The sequence below is a fragment of the Diabrotica virgifera genome, chromosome 2 (genome assembly GCF_917563875.1).
Source record: "Diabrotica virgifera virgifera chromosome 2, PGI_DIABVI_V3a".
NCBI classification, from domain to species: Eukaryota; Metazoa; Arthropoda; class Insecta; order Coleoptera; family Chrysomelidae; genus Diabrotica; species Diabrotica virgifera.
In genome coordinates, this window is record NC_065444.1 from 29,225,400 (window position 1) to 29,247,277 (window position 21,878).

The window sequence follows — 21,878 nt, forward strand, 5'->3', positions numbered from 1 at the left end:
AAGCTATTTCCTTGTGGCATTTTTATAATTAATTATTTATATGGGAAATAAGCCACAATTAAAATGAAAAAATAATTTTATTAACGTTTCGACGCCCAAATCGGGTGCCGTTGTCAAAATACAAAATATTACTAAAATAAACAAAAGTGTTGTTGCTAAGCAAAAAAATTCTTCTAATAATTTATTTAATCTCACTCATTTATATTGGCAATTTAGACATATATTATACATTTTAAAGTAGAAGACTTTAAAATGATATTGCCAATATTTATGAGTTGCGTTCCTGGGACGACTTACTGAAAGATAGTTCATTCGATTACATGTAATCAACCCCAACTCAAGAATATCCGTCATAAAAAATTATAGCATGTGATATGTCTTTAAAAAGACAACCAAATGCAACGACAGTAAAATTCTCGCGTTAGAGACTTCATAGTAAATCACAAGGGAAAACCAGGAAAAACCCTGTGATACTATCCCGACATCGTAAGTATTTGGTCTTACATTAATTTACTCTCAAAAAATAATACCAAATTCTGACTTGTAACATGTTTAAATTATAAAAAATATTAATAATACTAGATATATAAGTAATACTAAAATATAAAATATGTACTAGCTCGATATTATTGACTTACTAATCTTGGTATTTTCTTTCTATTGACTTCCTCTTTCAGTATGGGTAACCACATCCTACTGCATTCTACCGAGGAATTTGCGACACAATTGGTTTCATTTAGCATAATTAGATCCGCTTCTTTGATTTTTCTCTTTTTACTATCTGATTCTTTCAGGACTATACTTGAATCTCTCCACTGAACTCTATGTTCATTATCCCATGCGTGTTGACATATTTGAGATCTCTCAAATTCTCTATTTTTAATATAAGATTGATGTTCATTTATTCTAACGTCTAATGGTCTTGATGTCTCACCTAAATAAAATTGTTCACATTCACAAGGTATTTTATAAATGCAATTCTTTGTTCTTTCTTGATCATTGTTAGGTTTAGTTTTAGATAGAATAGATCTCAATATGTTTGTTGTTTTGAATCTTGTTGAAATGTTGAATTTATTTCCTATTGTTTTAAGTTTCTCGGATAGTCCTTTTATATATGGTATTGATATTTTCCTCGTATTATTTCTGGTGAATGTTGTAGGATCCCGTTCTAAGTTGTTCTGTTCCATTCGATCCAATCTTGACAATTCCTTATTTATAAACGATAAAGGATAATCATTATTTAATAAAACATATGTTAACAAATGTTTTTCTGCTAAAAAGGAATTTTCGTTAGAACAAGTAATTTTGGCTCTATCATATAAGGATTTAATGATTCCCTTTTTAACGTTGTGATGTTGTGTTTTGTTTGAAAGAACAAAGAATTGCATTTATAAAATACCTTGTGAATGCGAACAATTTTATTTAGGTGAGACATCAAGACCATTAGACGTTAGAATAAATGAACACCAATCTTACATTAAAAATAGAGAATTTGAGAGATCTCAAATATGTCAACACGCATGGGATAATGAACATAGAGTTCAGTGGAGAGATTCAAGTATAGTCCTGAAAGAATCAGATAGTAAAAAGAGAAAAATCAAAGAAGCGGCTCTAATTATGCTAAATGAAACCAATTGTGTCGCAAATTCCTCGGTAGAATGCAGTAGGATGTGGTTACCCATACTGAAAGAGGAAGTCAATAGAAAGAAAATACCAAGATTAGTAAGTCAATAATATCGAGCTAGTACATATTTTATATTTTAGTATTACTTATATATCTAGTATTATTAATATTATTTATAATTTAAACATGTTACAAGTCAGAATTTGGTATTATTTTTTGAGAGTAAATTAATGTAAGACCAAATACTTACGATGTCGGGATAGTATCACAGGGTTTTTCCTGGTTTTCCCTTGTGATTTACTATGAAGTCTCTAACGCGAGAATTTTACTGTCGTTGCATTTGGTTGTCTTTTTAAAGACATATCACATGCTATAATTTTTTATGACGGATATTCTTGAGTTGGGGTTGATTACATGTAATCGAATGAACTATCTTTCAGTAAGTCGTCCCAGGAACGCAACTCATAAATATTGTAATATTATAATACTTATGCACGCACATACATGCATACATACATATGTAGAAGTGGAAACATTTAATTGACCAGTAGGTATACTCCTCATTTATGGCCCTAACCAACTTAAATTAATTTACAAATAATTAAATCGACAAAAAAACTACATGCTAATACTAAATACTAATACTAAATGCTAATAAATATATGTTTTTTTTACACAGCGATAAGGCTTCAACCCGGATCAACCCCGCGGAGGTTTACACCCTCTTTGTGTTTTTATTTTTTTTTCTCGTTTTTATTTTTTTATAATTTATTATACTTTTTTTTTTATTTAATTTTTTTTCTTTTTTTTTAATAAGATTTAATTTTTTTTATACTTTTTTTTGTATACATATTTTTTTGTATAATTTTTTTTTTTTAATTTTTTCAATATAAACTTTTATACAATTTTATTCTTATTACCTCCCTGCAAAATCTACTTAATGAACTTTCACAGGGAGACAATATTACATAATAAGGATAAACATAAAAAAACAATAATTATTGCTAAACACATTCAACCGGACTCATTCAGTGCAAGTTAAATTCAGTGCAAGTTAAATATAGGGTACTATGTAAACTTGAATTGGAAAAGTCTAATCAAATTGAACAGAACATCAGCAAAGAGGAAATGAAAGCTTTAAAAACTTTAAGAAATGATGACTCCATAACAATCCTACCAGCGGATAAAGGCAATGCAACTGTAATAATGAATAAAATACAATATGAGGACAAAATTACAGATCTAATTACAAATGGACCTTATAGCAAATTAACGAAGGATCCAACGAAGACACTGGAAAACAAAATATATAGAACTTTATTCAAATTTAAAAATGATCTAACATACTATCAAAGAAAATTAATGACACCTCACTACAGTAAGACACCACATTTTTATGGAGTGCCGAAAATTCATAAAGCGAACATACCACTTAGACCCATTTGTAGTACCATCAATTCTCCTTGTAGTGAACTATCAAAATTCTTATTAAACATTCTAAAACCATTTGCTAATAATGATGACACTTTTATAAAAAATACAAAACATTTTTAAACAAATATCAACTATTGAATTTAATCCAAATAATATTTTAGTAAGTTTTGACATAAACAGTTTATTTACAAATATACCATTAGATAAAACTTTAAACATAATCAAAACGAAATTAGAAAATGATAATACATTGGCAACTAGGACAAGACTAAATGTATCAGCTATAATGGAGTTATTGATATTATGTACCAATAATACCTATTTTCAACTAAACAATGAATTCTATAAACAAAATTTTGGTCTAGCAATGGGCTCTTCTTTATCTCCATTATTGGCTAATATATTTATGGAGGATTTCGAAACTAATATTATTTCTAAACAAAATTTAAAACCCACAGTATGGTGGAGATATATGTAGATGATGTGTTTTCAATATGGCCTCATAGATCAGAATTGTTGGATACGTTCCTGAATATTATAAACGATCAAGAAGAGACAATAAAATTTACAATGGAAAAGGAATACAATAACAGCCTACCTTTCCTCGATGTTTTGATCTCAAAGAAGGATATTGGATATGAGACCCAAGTGTATAGAAAACCAACACACGCCAACAGATATCTCAATTACAAGTCAAATCACAACATCAACGTTAAAAAGGGAATCATTAAATCCTTATATGATAGAGCCAAAATTACTTGTTCTAACGAAAATTCCTTTTTAGCAGAAAAACAATTGTTAACATCTGTTTTATTAAAAAATGATTATCCTTTATCGTTTATAAATAAGGAATTGTCAAGATTGGATCGAATGGAACAGAACAACTTAGAGCGGGATCCTACAACATTCACCAGAAATAATACGAGGAAAATATCAATACCATATATAAAAGGACTATCCGAGAAACTTAAAACAATAGGAAATAAATTCAACATTTCAACAAGATTCAAAACAACAAACACATTGAGATCTATTCTATCTAAAACTAAACCTAACAATGATCAAGAAAGAAAAAAGAATTGCATTTATAAAATACCTTGTGAATGCGAACAACTTTATTTAGGTGAGACATCAAGACCATTAGACGTTAGAATAAATGAACATCAATCTTATATTAAAAATAGAGACTTTGAGAGATCTCAAATATGTCAACACGCATGGGATAATGAACATAGAGTTCAGTGGAGAGATTCAAGTATAGTCCTGAAAGAATCAGATAGTAAAAAGAGAAAAATCAAAGAAGCGGCTCTAATTATGCTAAATGAAACCAATTTTGTCGCAAATTCCTCGGTAGAATGCAGTAGGATGTGGTTACCCATACTGAAAGAGGAAGTCAATAGAAAGAAAATACCAAGATTAGTAAGTCAATAATATCGAGCTAGTACATATTTTATATTTTAGTATTACTTATATATCTAGTATTATTAATATTATTTATAATTTAAACATGTTACAAGTCAGAATTTGGTATTATTTTTTGAGAGTAAATTAATGTAAGACCAAATACTTACGATGTCGGGATAGTACCACAGGGTTTTTCCTGGTTTTCCCTTGTGATTTACTATGAAGTCTCTAACGCGAGAATTTTACTGTCGTTGCATTTGGTTGTCTTTTTAAAGACATATCACATGCTATAATTTTTTATGACGGATATTCTTGAGTTGGGGTTGATTACATGTAATCGAATGAACTATCTTTCAGTAAGTCGTCCCAGGAACGCAACTCATAAATATTGGCAATATCATTTTAAAGTCTTCTGCTTTAAAATGTATAATATATGTCTGAATTGCCAATATAAATGAGTGAGATTAAATAAATTATTAGAAGATTTTTTTTTGTTTAGCAACAACACTTTTGTTTATTTTAGTAATATTTTGTATTTTGACAACGGCACCCGATTTGGGCGTCGAAACGTTAATAAAATTATTTTTTCATTTTAATTGTGGCTTATTTCCCATATAAATAAATAATCATTATGAGATTAGTTAATCAATTAACATAACAATTATTAACATAATTTATTAACTATTTTCATAATTGTAATCAATAATTATGTTTTCAGCAACAAAATCAAAGTTGACATTGACAGTTGTGACAGTAATTAAATATTTGATAGTGATCATTGTTGATTAGCGTTCGAACAACCGGCCCTAAGTCTATAAAATAGAGAAAATCCCCAGAAATCCCTAAAAATCAGTTTTTGTGATTTTGAAAGTGTCGCAGCTTTCGGAAAAATCTGAAAAAAAATTAGAAATATAGTTTAAAAATACACAAAATAAAAATAATTAGACCTACTGCCATCTAAAAAAAGTTAATACGCTTTGTTCGAAAAAAAAGTGGATTTTGAATTTACGTACAATAAACCTACAAACCTATAAAAAAATAAACATGTTTTTTAAAAGCGCCAACTATGCGTATGAATTAATTGAATTTTTGAATTGATTGCGTCGCACCTAGAATAAACGAAACGTTCTTGGTGGTGGGGATAGGGGTAGGGGGGAAGAAAGTCATATTTCTTTATCACATAGAACGTAAAAAATTGAAAAAAAGGAATTCTGGGGGTGATGACATTTTGCCTTTCTTAACAGGGGTATACTTTGTTGGTTACATACTGATACAGTAAATTAACGTACTTTACAGCTTTAATGTCGGTATGTGTCATTCCATGAACATTTATATTATGGTATTTCTGCTCGAGAGTGACAGAACTTCCCTGTGAAGAAATTTTCATATCTTTTATAAATAGCGGGTCAATGGGTAGCAGTCCTAGTTCTTTGTTTCCTAAAATAGAAAAATTTATTTTTGCTAAATGTACGCAACATATTATTTAAGAGTGCAAGAAAACCCAAGATATCGAATGATTTATTACGTATGGATATTTTAATTAATTTGTCTTTAAGGAAGATGTTCAGTTTCGTGACCAGACATCTCGTAACGCGACAGTTCGTAACCACACAAATGGCAATGGACAATTCGTAACGGCGCCAATTCGTAACCGCGACAGTTCATAACAATATCTACATATTCGTGACGGACAATTCGTAACGTCAAAACTGAATTATTGTGTTTATTTTTGTTAACGTGGAAACTTACTTTTATTATATTAGAGTTACCATTGAAATTACGTTTATAAACACATTTCATATTTCGTGGAGAATTTTTGAAATTGTTTTAAAATAAATATACCTAATCTGGTAATGTAAATTATAGTAAATACATTATTATTAAACTGCTTTTTATAAAACTAATTTATTACATTTCACACTTAGTTTTACAACATTAAAGATATAATTTAAGATAATTTTTCAGTTAATATATTAGACAAAACGAAAACGGCGGGTTCTTTGGAGAAAATATTCCCATGAAATTTTTTTGCATAATCACATTCGGGAGATATTCCAGAATAAGATTCAAGAAGTCGCCCACGCGAAATGTAGTCCAAATTTTTTTTAACAATTTTTTTAATCAAATTGCAAAAATTAATATTTTCGTCCTGGACAAATTTTTTTTACGTTTTTTGGGCCATTCTGGATAAAAAGGTTTCTTATAATTTTTCTCTAAAGTTTATCGTTTTCGAGGTAAAAGCATTTTAAAAAAGGCTTAATAACTCTGTTAAAAGTTATTACTATGAAAGTCAGAAAGTAACTAAATCAAATTTTAAAGCCCCTCCTACAAGATCCTGAAGAAATTTTTTTCATTATTTGATTACTAAGTTGTTATTTTTAAGTAGTAAAAATGAGCGCCATGCAAGTTTTAAGCGGCCGTCCATGATGAGTGCGAGAGAGATGCCATTCAGGCAGTCCAATGGCGCATCTCACTCGCACTCACATTTGCAGCCACGTCAATACGATCTTACCGCTCATTATTAATAAATAAAAATAACAGCTTATTAATAAATTAATGACACACATTTCTTCGGGATCATGTAGGGGAGACTTTAAATTTGATTTAATCACTTTCTGACTTTCATAGTAATAATTTTTAACCGGGTTATTAAGTCTTAAAAATGGCCATTTTCGCGATTTTCAAATTTTAAATTGCTTCTAACTCGAACACGATCAACTTTAGAGAAAAATTACGAGAGACCTTTTTTGCCCGGAATTTTCCAAAGAATCTAAAAAAATTGTTCGGGCCGAAAATATTGATTTTTGCAATTTGATTAAAAAATTGGACCACTTTTCGCGTGGGCGACTTCTTGTATCTTATTCTGGGGTGTCTCACGAATGTGATTATGCAAAAAAATTTCATGGGAATATTTTTTCCAACGAACCCGCCGTTTTTGCCTTGTCTATATTACCAAGAATATAATAGGAGTCCGGTCCTGAACATGGTAACACAAACTGTGTTTACATTACAGTCCCAAAAAATCATCTTTTTTCAAGTAGTTTATATCCAAATAAACTTGAAAATAAGCAAAAAGTAATAGTATATAGTGCAGTTACCTTACGGAATAAACCAGTGAGTTTTTATTATTTATTTATTCAAAACATTACAAAGCATACCGTTTGTAAGGTTAAGTGACGGCCGAAAGGCCAGTTCTCGGAACTAGTTCTGGTTCTGAAACTGGTTCATAATTACTAATGAGTATACCAAATGATACCAGATCCGACCTAACTAATTTGTCAACAATCATGACTGAAGATCATCAACAACCTCAAAACAAAACCTCATATTCAACTGTGCTTAACAATGCTTCTTTAATTCAATTTCCTTCAAAGCTGCAAGCAATTTTATTTAATTCGCTACCTGATACTAAAATAGAAGAGTACTTAATAGCACTTGGTGAAGTTGTTCATCCACGGAACATTTTATTTTCATCAAGGCTATCAAATAACAGAATATGTATTTATCTCTCCAGCGAATCCCTGGTGGAAAAATTTATGTCCGGTCCAGCAGAAATAACAATTAAAGGCGAAAATCTAAAAGCACGAAAATTGATAACTCCAAACGAAAGACTGTTACTATCGGGTGTTTGCCCTTCTATTCCACATATTCTAATAGAGAATGAGTTAACCAAATTCGGTCTTAAATTAATGTCACCTTTAACCTTCCTTAGAATCGGTAGTCAACTTCCAGAATTTCAACACGTCCTCAGTTTTAGAAGACAAACTTATATTCAACCACTTGCAGATATAGACCTTCCCTCTTCTTTCTTAATGACATATGATCAAACTTCGTATCGCATATATTTAAGTTTAGATAAACCTTCATGTTTTATCTGTAAGAACACAGGTCACATTGCAGCAAATTTTTCAAATCATAATCAACAAAACGATTCCTCTCATATCCAACACCAACCGCAACAACCAATGCAACAACAACCAATACAACAACAACCAATACAACAACAACAACCAATACAACAACAACCAATACAACAACAACCAATACAACAACAACCAATACAACAACAACCACAAGAATCCCCCAAATCTATTCCATCACCCCTAGAAATGGAACCAAATCATCCAGTCAGTAATTCTAATGCCGAACCTTCACTTAACCAACAAACAGATACTAATTTAATGCCCCCCGTATTAATTATGGAAACTAATTGTATATCTAAGGATCAGTCAACGACCAATAAGAGAACAATTTCGGAAATTAATACTACTCCATCTCCCACTGAAGAATTAAATAAAGAATTTAAAGTACCAACACAAACCAAAAAGAAACAAAAAAAGCAAACTGAATCTACCAGATCAATTCAGGAAATAATGATGCCAACAAAAACAGCATTTCACGATACGTCAAATAATTTTAACTTAACATATGAACAAACACTTGACTTTTTTGAAAATTATACTAGCTCGACTGATCCCATTAGTTTATTACAAACATACACAACGGATATACCCAACTTTATTTACATGTTAACAACAATTAAGCCATATTTTACAGAAAAAAGCATGAAAACCAAATGCACTAAATTAATAAACAAAATCGAAAAAATGCTAGACGATCCCGCTTATCAAGATAGTGATTGTTCGACAAATTCAGCTCCAGAAATAAACTAAAATCTTCGAACCGATACTACAATGGAATGTTAGTGGGTTTTATCCCCGTTTAGAAATGCTTAAACATTTATGTTCAATAATCTCACCATCAATAATATGTTTACAAGAAACAAACTTTAAAGGATATCATAGTTATGACATGAAGAATTATTCTTGTTTCCATAAAAACCGAGACAACGCAAATATCGCTAGTGGAGGAGTTGTTACGTATGTTAACAAAAAATATGAATCAGAAGCATTAGTAATCAATAGTAATTTAGAAGTAATAGGAGTATCAGTGTCCTTTCCACAAAAAATGAATATCTGTAATATTTATATTCCACCTGACTTACCTATCACAGAAGCAGATATTTCAGATGTATTAGATCAGATTCCCACTCCCAGAATAATCGTTGGTGATTTTAACAGCCATAATCCAATATGGGGATCTCTTGGAATAAATTCCAAGGGCAAAATTTTAGAAAACATAATTACCTCAAAAAACCTAAACGTACTGAATGATGGACAATCAACAAGATATAATATTCATACAGGTACTTCATCAGCTATCGACCTGTCATTATGTGATCCTGTACTGTCAGCAAAATTTTCATGGGATGTAATTCCGTTTTTATTTGGAAGTGATCATTATCCTATTAAAGTCTCTTTTAACAGTAATTATGAAGATACTAATACAACCCCAATTCCAAAATGGAATCTAAAGAATGCCGATTGGTATTTATTCAAAAAGTATATTGAACAGAACTGCCATAGCTTAAAAGAAGTCACCGAAAATCATCATATAGATGAACTTTTGAATTCGTTTATATCATTAATCCATCTTGCCGGTGAAAATCATATAGGTAAAACACAAACTCTACATAAAAGAAATTCATTACCATGGTGGAACGCAGAGTGTACTGATATAATAAAGAAATATAAAAAATCCTTTAACAAATTGAAACGTCACAAAACACTTGAAAATACTATAGAATATAAGAAGTTACGGGCTCAAGCTAGATATATAACTAAAAAGAACAGAAAAAAATCTTGGCAAGAATTTATGTCCTCTATTAATTCCACTATGCCTATAAGCACCGTATGGGAAAAAATTAGAAAAATATCTGGAAGTAATACCTATAAAAAGATTCCATTTCTATGCAATAACAAAAAGATAGTAACATCTAATAACGAAATAGCAGATTTATTAGCAAAACAATTTGAAATGAACTCCAGCAATAACAACTTTTCTAAAGAATTTATCAATACCAAGATGATTTCGGAAAATAAATTAATAGATTTTAATTGCATTGAAGATAATCCTCTTAATATAGCATTTACCATGGAAGAGCTTAATCACTCTTTAAGTACCAGCAAAAAATCGGCGCCAGGACCAGACGATATTCCTGTTAGTTTCTTACAAAATCTACCAGATAATGGAAAACAATATCTTCTTAACCTATACAACAGAATTTGGACTAATAATGAGTTTCCCACAAAATGGACGCAGGCGATAATAGTTCCATTACTAAAACCAAATAAACCACGAACTGATCCAGAATCCTATAGGCCAATTTCGCTTACCAACACAATGTGTAAAATCTTGGAAAAAATGGTGAATAATAGACTAAGGTGGTTTTTGGAAAATAATAAATTAATAATCAATGAACAAAGCGGCTTTCGCAGGAACAGATCCACTATAGATAATTTAATTGACCTAGAATCCGAGATAAATGAATCGTTTGCAATTGGACAGGAATGTCTTGCGGTTTTTTTCGATATAACAAAAGCGTTTGACATGGCTTGGAGATACGACATTCTTAACACACTAAGTCAGTGGGGCGTCAAAGGTAACATGCTATATTTCATTCAAAATTTTCTTAGTAAGAGACAATTTAAGGTTAAGGTAAATGGTACACTATCCAGCACTAAAGACCAAACAAATGGAACACCTCAAGGATCTGTTATTAGTTCAACACTATTCTTAGTAGCAATAAACAAAATCTTAGAAAACTTTCCACAACTTGTTAAAGCGAGATTATACGCTGACGATTAAGTCATATATTCAAGAGGAAAAAATATTCTTTCTATACAGAAAAATTTACAATGTGCATTAAATCACCTTGAAAACTGGTCGAAAGCTGTAGGATTGCAATTCTCTACAACCAAAACTAAATGTATTTTATTTTCAAAAAAACGGCAGTCTACAACTCCAGATCTTCAGTTATATGGAAACAACTTAACTTATGTGGAACACTTAAAATTTCTAGGAATGATCTTTGATAAAAAACTATCTTGGAAGTACCACATTATGCACATTAAACAATCCTGTCAATCTGGTCTCAATTTAATGCGTACACTGTGCAATCGTAATTGGGGTTCAGATTGTAAAAGTTTGATTCTTATTTACAAATCTCTAGTACGATCCAAACTCGATTATGGATCAATTGTATACTCATCTGCAAAGAAGACACTTCTTGCTCAACTAGAAGTCATACAAAATACAGCATTAAGAATAGCCACAGGAGCATTCTGTACTAGCCCCATTAATAGTTTGCAATGTTTAACCGGAGAACCACCTTTAAATTTCCGAAGAATGTACTTGTCATTAGTCTACGCATCATCCATATATGCAATAGAATCGCATCCCACTTTCCACCACACTATTGCAGAACGTTTCAAAGAAACTTATGTAAATAAAAAAAGAACTAACCCCCCCTTTTACGAGAGAATCAGAAAATATCTCTCTCTCAATAATATTCAATTCCCAAAATTTTTTAATCAGACAAATACAGTTACTTCTCCGCCCTGGACCTTTCCTCCTGCAATATGTGATCTAACTCTTTCTAAATACAATAAGCTTGATACCCCCCATGCAACAATTAATCAATCTTTTCTCAACATACTTGCTTCTTTCCCAGATCATTGTTATATTTATACAGATTCATCTAAGACTGCTGATGGTGTGGGATCGGCAGTTGTAGATTCAAACACTATATTACAATTTAAATTATCTTCCACTTGCAGTATTTACTCTGGAGAACTATATTCAATTCTGCAAGCCCTCATTCACATTCGTACTCAAAAAATTCCAAAATCTGTCATAATTACCGACTCTCTCAGTGCATTACATACGATAGAACAGTTATATACAAGTAATCCTATAAGTATTTTAATAAAAGAACAATTACATTTACTGAAGAACACGATGCAGCAAGTAAGCTTTATATGGGTTCCATCACACATTGGACTTCAAGGAAACGAAAAAGCAGATTTCCATGCCAGAGAAGCAATACACAGTGCGTCTTCAGTGTTAGTGAACTTAGTGCCTGTTTCCGATTACAAACCATTCCTTAAAGAAAAAGTGTTAAACAAATGGGAAAACGAATGGAATCTTTCACAATCATCTCTACACACAATAAAGCCCTCAATTGAACCTTGGTGTGAGATAGACCTAAATCGCCAGCTGTTTGTGAAGCTAAATCGTTTACGCATAGGGCATAGCAGACTTACTCACAGCTACCTAATCTCCAAGTCAAATCGTCCTATTTGTGACCTGTGTAATTGCGACATCAATGTAACACATATATTAATAGAGTGTCCTAAATATCTTAATGAAAGACAAAAACACTCCATACCTCTCAATACAAAAGCAGCCTTAGGATCACACTGTAAGCTTACGCATTTGTTTAATTATTTGAAAGACATTAATGTTTTAAACAAACTATAACCACTGTTAACATTTTAGAAACCCCATTCTTAATTTGTAAATTATGATATTGTTACCTAAATGTGAACTTATGTAATACCTAATCAAAATGCTATTAGATTTAAGTAACCATGTATCAATGACAGTACAGCTAATAACCCAAAGTGGTTGATGCTGATAATAAAAAAAAAAAAAAAAGAATATAATATACAAAAATATGATATGTGAAATATATCTAAAAAGAAGTGGTCTTAAAAAAGGTACTATTTTAAAAGTATTATTTTAATTTAATAAAAAAAATGCTAAATGCATTGTTTATTAAATTCATTATTACTAAATTTGATAAAAAAATAAATGGTGGCGTGACGAATTGTATCATTACGAATATGTATAGTTACGAACTGTCGCCGTTACGAAGTATCGCCGTTACAAACTGTCGCTTTTACGAATTGTCCGTTACCATTTGTCGTGTTACGAACTGTCGCGTTACGAGATGTCATGGCACCGTTAAGTTTATATTATATAAGGTTCATTCTGGTCTTATTTTAGTTTTGTTTAGTTTCAGTTTAGTTTAAATTAAATTTGGACATACCTGAAGCTAAGACTCGCATGCCGATTTCCATTGATTTTTGTACGCATTCTTTAAAATCTGGCTTACTTTTGCTACATCGTGGAATAGCATCAGCTGTAAAATAAAAACCACATAATGTTTTTAGGAGATGAATATACTAACAAAAAGAAACTCTGTATTCTACGTTTGTTGCAGTGTCGTAGTGAATATTGGACATAAAGATTATACAGAGACCTTAACTATACACAGTTTGGAAAATTAACAATCTATACTAAATTTACAATCAAGATGCAGTAAGAAATAAACAAACCAAGACACGTTAGATGCTACTAGGAGCACTCCTGAATCATAATTTACAACTTTGGAAATCATATTATTTGGGATTTACAATGTAAGTTATGTTACGGCAAAAGTAGATAATGTGGTAATTATACAAAATTACCGGTAATTGTATACAATTACCGTTACCAGAGTCGACGGTAAATGTAGGAAATATTCTTTAAAAACCCTTTATTTCCTACTTTTACCGGTATTTGTATACATTTCCCAGAGGATTTTGGTAAAAGTAAGAAATTCAAATTATTATAACGATCGACACGCAAGCGGAATGCCACAATACATAACCGTTGATTCAGTACACGACATAACTGTAGAAATCATAACGATCTATTTGGATCTGTGTGAAACTTGCCAGAAAAAAATATAAAGTTCCCAAAAAAGGTTTAATAGTGAAACATACTGTCAAAAAGAAATGAATAGTAGATAGTACGTTCTTTAAGGTAAAATATTGCAAAACCTCTAAATTTTAAAGAACCGCTTGGATTGCCATGAAATAGCTAACAAGTCAAAGAGAACAAGTGATATTGTGCCGATGTGTGCTTTTGCCGTAGGGGTGAAAAATATAGGTTCAAAATAAATCCGGAAATGGATAAAATGACTAATTCTAAGCAACTTTTGTTCTATTATGTTTTTTTCACCAAGTTAATACTTTTTCGAGTTATTTGCGAGTAAATATGTTAATTTTTCTACAAAGTAATCACGTTTTCAGACGGTTTTTCGCAAATAACTCAAAAAGTAAGTATTTACACATTAGGTAACTATACCTAGTAGAAGCAGAGTTATGGCTAACGAAAAATAGGTTCATATTCGTTAAATTCCAAATCGAATATTTTAACGTGCCATAACCCAAAAACGAAGCACTTTTTTGGGAAAAACTCAATTTAACTTTTTTAGTGTGTTTAAAAGATGCTTATTTTTGTTTTTTAAAATAATTTTTTAGCATCAAAAGTAAACAAGTTACGCTTAAAATAAAGTTGGTCCCTTTTTTTTGGTAAGAAATCTAGAAAATCACCCTAAAATTAGCATTTCAAATGAACTTAATTGTTACCACTTTACAAGTTTTTTACTCGCGTATGTATTGATCATATGATCTGTAAGTTTCATCGATTCAAAGTCCTTATTTTTGAAAGAGCTGTAGTTAATAGGGCTTGAACGAGTATCTTATCACGAGTGTATGCAAATTTAGAAACACCGAAACTTAACCAATTTTTGTCTTACAGAAAAACAAAAAAATACAAAATATTCAAAAAAGTAAAGCCGACTTTTTTTATTGTTTAAGATTTTTAGTATCTCTAACAATTTTTAAGCTATTTTGAAAAAAAAAATACTTTTTTTTCAAAATTAAAATTTTTAAAAATTTTACTTCAAAACTAAATTTTTTCAAAAATAAGCACTTTGTATCGATGAAACTTACATATCATATAAATACAACATAAGTAAAGTAACTTGTGAAGCGGTAACGATTAATTTCATTTAAATTGCTAATTGGGGGTTATCTTCCTGATTTTTTTTTACCAACACAAAAGGGACCAACTTTATTTAAGCGTAACTTGCTTATATTTGATGCTAGAAATTTGTTTTATAAAAACAGAAATAAAGCTTTTTTTAAACACTTTAAGAAAGTTGTAATGTGTTTTCCATAAAAATGCTTCATTATTTAGATATTTCACATTGAATTATTCTATTTGGAATTTTTCGAATATGAACCTATTTTTCATTAGCTATAGTTCATTAGCTATAACTCTGCTTTTGCTTAGGTTTTGAGCTTTTTGCGAAAAACCGTCTAAAAACATGGTTATTTTGTTGAAAAGTGAACATATTCACTTGCAAATAACTCGAAAAGTATTGATTTGGTGAAAAAAACTCTATAGAACAAAAGTTACTTAAGATTAGTCAGTTTATCCATTTCGGGACTTATCTTGGACATATATTTTTTCACCCCCGAGATGGGACAAACTCACCCCCAGGGCAAAAGCACACATCGGCACCATATAACTTTTTTTCTTTGACATGTTAGCTATGCGTGTGACAAATTTCATGTCAATCCAAGCGGTTCTTAAAAATGTACAGCAAAAACCGTGAAAGAATGTACTAAGATGTCAAATATATTTGATAGATATGCAAGCCCAAGCAGACAATTAATTTAAGTTCATTTTTGTCTACCAAGATCACTTAATAAAAAAATTTGTGCAATTATGGCCGTTGAAAACTAATACCTTGGACAGCTCATAGGCAAACGTTTCCATTCTAAACCAACTCAAGATTAAAAAAAGGCTGTCCACAATATGTCTGCAACGAATACTGCAATTCTTTGGTCACGTGGTTCGCAGAGGTGACGACAGTTTGGAGAGATTAATTGTTTCTGGAAACGTTCCGGGAAGAAGATCAAGAGGACGATCACCAACTAGATGGTCCGACCAAATTAAGAATTCAGCTGGAAACTCATTCTGCGAAGCTCTTATAGCAGCTGAAGATAGAGACCAATGGAGAAACATTGTTAGGAATATTGGAGAAATCACGATCCTCAGTAATGGGGAAACGACAAGAGAGAGAGAGAGAGAGAGAGAGAGAGAGAGAGAGAGAGAGAGAGAGAGAGAGAGAGAAATCCGAAATCAGAAATTCGATCAAGAATAGAGCAATCAAGAGCAGCCTTTTTAAAGATGAGGAAATTTCTGAGTAACCAAAGACTCAATCTGCAAATCCGAGATCGGATGGTAACGTGTTATATCCTCTTTATTCTTCTTTATGGTGCTTAAGTTTGGACTGTTAATGTTGACTTAATGAGAGGGTTGGAGGCTTTCGAAATGTGGCTTTTTAGTAAAATTTTGAAAATACCATGGGCCGATCATATTACGAACGAAATGGTGTTGTACAGAATGAGAGACAGAGAACTTTTAACCACCATTAAAAGAAGAAAACAACATATTTGGGGCACATACTTAGAAATGATAAGTACGAGTTGTTACAGCTGATTCTTCTTTTTCTTCTTTTGGCATCATGACTCTGGATGGATCTTTGCCTGTATGGCTATGTCCTTCCATTCAGATCTCTCTTGGGCCCTTCTCCTCCATTGTCTTATATTCATGGTTTTCAGGTCGTCTTCCACGTCATCCAACCATCTCGTCCTGGGCCTTCCTTTTTTCCGCCTCCCTACCGGATTCCACTGTAACATATTCTTTGTCGTTTTCATGTCTTCTTGTCGCTGAACATGTCCCAGCCATGACAGTCTTTGACTTTTCACAAATTTTACAATGTCATATCCTTCATTCAGTTCATTAACCTCGTCGTTTCTCCTGATTCTCCATTAGGCCGGGCCGAAAAATTTTTTTTCTACTTTTTCTATACGGCTAGTTGCCAAAAGTTGTTATATAATGCTATACCAAATTTGGGCCGGTTTAAAAAATAATTAACCGGGCCCCCTGGCCCTTATAATTTTTTTTTGGGTCAAAATTTTTTTTTCAAATTCTTGTACAAGGCTAGTGGCTAAAAGTTGGAACTACTATTTATATAATCCTATATCAAATTTGGGCCGGTTTAAAAAGTAATTAACCGGGCCCCCCGGCCCTTAAAGAATTTTTATTTTGTTAAAAAAAATGCTAGGGGCTATTAAAAAAGCTTGTGTTGTCATATTCTATTGTTAAGCGAAAGAAAGATAATACAGTCGACAGGAAAAAATACTTAAGCTTTTAAATGCCGTTTTAGAAGATCTAAACTAAATTTTCAAAGATAATACAACGCTGGTCATCGACAAAAATAAAATTCGGAGAGGAGTTACGGAAAACAGACCGCAACTCCAGTGCGAGAATAAAAATTTAAACAAGTCAACTGAAGGGCTATACTGTGATGAAAGAAAATATCAAACCATGGTCTTCGGAAACGCGAGACGAATTATGAAAACCGAAGACCATAATAGCTTTAATCGAAGGACCCGGTAATTTATATATTTTGGGTACTTAGCTCTTAGCCAGTCTCGTGTCATAGATATTGTCGAAGGAATATCTATTATTATTTACAAAGCCATAATATAGATCTAAGCAGTTTAAGTGTTATGGGATGTGATGGTGCAAATGCCAATACGGCTGGAAGGTTGGATCATTGGAATTATAGAAAGGCGAGTGCATAAACCATTACAGTGGAATGTATGCCCGGTGCACGCTATTGAACTTGCCTTGCGATATTTGCTGCAAAAATTAGATGCCCGCACAAAAGGTCCCTATTCATATTCTGAGCTGATTGGATCCCCTCTTCCCAATTGCGAAAAAATGTCTGTTATTAAATTTAACCCCATAGAACCTATCCTGCCTCTTGTAAACGAAAATGATCTAAGTCCAGATCAACAGTATTTATTCAAACTATATAATTATATAGTTTTCTCCAATTATTATAATAATAATAATTTGAGATGGAATATGTTCTCAAAGTTTGGCAGAGAGAAGTCCAGAGAAGATGGCACAAACACGTTGGTTCACGACAGCGAACCGCATTCTTAGAGTTTATGTAGCTACAACTGATCCTTGTGAAATCTTAAAGATTTTAGCTGAGTTTGTATTACAAGACAAGTATATTCTCGTATGAGGTTTGAGATAAAAACTCAGCCAAAATTAAAATATGGTGCCAGGCATCTATGGAAATTAATACAGGCTTCGAGAAATTTTCCGAGTAATGTCTCATTCAATTATCAATAAAGTTATTCAAGACAAAGCTTAATTTGCACACCCGGAAGTCCTTAAAATTTTTATGTTAACAGATTCACGTTAACGTATTAGAGAGGTTGCTGTCAGAAAAATTTTAAAATATACGGAGGCTGGTATAAAAATTGCGTTTTCATAGTATCCCAAATCCCTAAATCAATTTCGATGCAGAAGATTACATACATCTCATAGTGGGCGGCTGGAACTCGCCATGCAGCTACCTCATCATAATGAGTTCTGGGTTAAATAAATAATAATATACAAAATAATGTTAAATATGTCCATAATAGTTCAATGTAACAACCTTTCGTACCGAATATTGATTCAAGCAAAGAGCTGCACAGTTCACAGCGCAAAAATAGTAAATAAATATGAATTGTTTACCCCTCTTTTATATTTTTAGTCCTGGGGGCTGATTAAATTTTTTTAAATCATGATGAAAATTTTATAATGAGATAGTGGCATCGATATTAATATTTTGGACACTAGCCCGCCCCAAAAATAAAGCAAAAAAAATTATTTATTTTTAGGCCCCCGGGGGCCCGGTCAAAAATATTTTAATTCGGCCTATGTTTGGTACACAGTATTAGGACTACCATAGACAACTTTTTTTTACTAGCCCGTTTAAAATTTCCCAAAAAAATTTTTTTTGCCCTTTTTCGGCCCGGCCTATTCTCCATGTGCCGTCTTCCTCTTGCACCGGGCCAAATACTTGCTCCGGGCCGAATATAATGGCTAATGAAACAAACGGACGGATCTTACAACGACGAACTCAGCAAAGAAAAATGGACATGATTATGGATTTAAAATTTGGAACCTGGAATGTGCGAACCCTTTTAAAGGCAGGAGCCATGATAAGTATGGCAGAATAAATTGAAAAATACGGAGTTGAAATATTGGCACTGCAGGAAATCAGATGTAAAAGCCAGGGAGAAATTCGTAAAAATAAGTTCTCACTATACTACTCCGGAAATGAAATAAGACAAGGTGAAAGAGGAGTAGGGTTTATAGTAACCAAAAGACTACGAAAAGCCACCAATATCAGACAGAATTTGCACCATAAGAGTTAAACGTAAACTGCATTACGTGACAATGGTTAATGTATATACACCGACGGAAGAGGCTAATGAAGAAGAGGTTGAAAGATTCTATGGAGAACTTCAGAAAGTATGTGATAACATCCATAGACACGATGCTGTTATAACATTAGGCGACTTTAATGCTAAGGAGGGGAAAGAAGAAACTTTCGTAAACATATTTGGAATTTGGGAAACATAGTTTGCATAACGAAACCAGTCAAAATGGACTTAGGGTTGCACAATTTGCAACAGCAAATAATTATGTAATTGTCAGCACTAACTTCCAGAGAAAAAATATCCATAAAGGAACATGGAAAATACCAGGAACCAATGAAGCCAATCAAATTGACCACATCCTCATCTTAAAAAGATGGGCAACAGACATAACTAATATCAGAACGTATCGCGGGGCAAACTCTGACTCAGATCACTATCTTGTGGGAGCAATATTGCGGCAGAAAATCGCGACAGTGGCAAAGGGGAAAAATAGCCAAATTAAAAAGTGGAATGCTGAAGGGTTCAAAAGTCCAACAAAGACACAAGAGTATCAAAATACTCTCCAAATAAAACTCAACGGAATCAGAGAGGAAGATACTGCAGAGGAAGAATGGAGACAATTAAAAACAATAATAACTGAATCTGCAGAGGAAACTGTCGGAATAGTCAAAAGGCAAAGAAATGCGGAATGTTACAGCTGATTATTAATGGTAAAATAGAAGGAAAAAGTAGACCGGGTTAAACAAACAGACCTTTTAAATCAGCAGAAGATAGAGACCAATTTGCACTGGTTATAACCTTGTTATAGCCAACCTTTATTAAGGGAGTCGGCACTACAAATTTTTGTCATGTAATTTTAATCAATTTTAAAATCATAAAATCCTTTATAAAAGGTATATTTGTTAAAATCCCTATACAGGGCTACATCAAAGACAGAACCAGTTTTCAATCGGTTGACCGATCATCATCAGTGCAATCTTAGAATCTACATGCAAGCCACCAAAGTAAAAATAACAGGGTAAAAACCCTTTACAATTGATCCGTCATCGGAACATATGACTAAGATGTGAATTATAACATGGATGATTAAGATATCCAATGTTTTTCGCCCGAGGTACCAATGAGCTCTATCTGACAAGTTCACATCATGACTGTATGGAAGCAAGTCACTTGCTTCCATACAGTCATGATGTGAACTTGTCAGATAGAGCTCATTGGTACCTCGGGCGAAAAACATTGGATATCTTAATCATCCATGTTATAATTCACATCTTAGTCATATGTTCCGATGACGGATCAATTGTAAAGGGTTTTTACCCTGTTATTTTTACTTTGGTGGCTTGCATGTAGATTCTAAGATTGCACTGATGATGATCGGTCAACCGATTGAAAACTAGTTCTGTCTTTGATGTAACCCTGTATAGGGATTTTAACAAATATACCTTTTATAAAGTATTTTATGTTTTTGTAATGGTATACAGCCAACTACAGGAAATTTTTCCTCGTGGATTTCAATTTTAAAATAACGAATGAAAATGTAAAAAATATCACACAGATTTTATTACATTAAAATACAGTATAACTTTAATTTTACAAGCAAAGAAAATAACTTACGTAGTTTGGATGCAAACCCAACGGAAATACACAGGATGAGTAAGCACCATCTCATTTTTTTTTTGTTTTTGATAAGTTTTAATAAGGTACAAATTTTACGCTTAAATATGTCTTGACTGTTCGTGCTTGCCAAAGTTTACATCAGAATGCAATAATTGTTAAATAGTGTAGGTAGATGTTTAGGCAATACGTAAAGTATCCTTAACAATAGTAACCTATACTTATTGTACGGTTATAGAGTATATTCCCATAGGTAAGCTGGTTAAGAGTAGATAACGATTTTTCATATGTAATTTAAAGTATTATCTGCATAAATGGCACAAAGAATATTTGCTACGAGAGGTATATGGTTCAAAATGCATACAGTATCACGACTAATAAGTTATGTTCACATACATGTAGAGTACTTACAGTTTTATTCCTTGATGACGTGTCACATCAGAGCTCTGATTGAATTCCATAATCCATTTGGTTCATTTGTAAGGCACTCACTAATACGCTAAATAAATCATCGTCGATAATACTGAGCAGATTGAATTATCTGAGCGGTATAAAACGATAGCAAAAAAAGCCGGTAAAATGCGGCCTTTTTACGAATAGCGGGAGCGTCGATAGATTAGAGATGATTCTCGTTAGGAAGCTTTTGACGATCTGCCCCGGCGAGGGGTTCAAATGCGAGTCTCAACAATAACCTGGAGTTTCCAGAAAGGTTACATAAATACTACTTGAATTTTAAGTAATCAGTAGTACAGGGGCGTAACTAA

The 21,878-nt window shown here is 32.2% G+C and overlaps 1 protein-coding gene across 1 annotated transcript in view; it reads right to left on the minus strand.

Moving 5' to 3' along the window:
- Positions 1 to 21,282, minus strand: part of LOC126880024 (protein takeout-like) — a 33,866-nt gene extending 12,584 nt beyond the window's left edge. The window contains exons 1-3 of the mRNA XM_050643549.1: positions 21,115 to 21,282; positions 13,416 to 13,508; positions 5,752 to 5,899 (exon numbers count right to left, since the gene is read on the minus strand). Coding sequence (XP_050499506.1) covers positions 5,752 to 5,899; positions 13,416 to 13,508; positions 21,115 to 21,169 — 296 coding nt within the window. The 5' untranslated portion in view covers positions 21,170 to 21,282. The remainder of the gene's footprint in view (positions 1 to 5,751; positions 5,900 to 13,415; positions 13,509 to 21,114) is intronic.
- Positions 21,283 to 21,878: the final 596 nt, after the last annotated feature.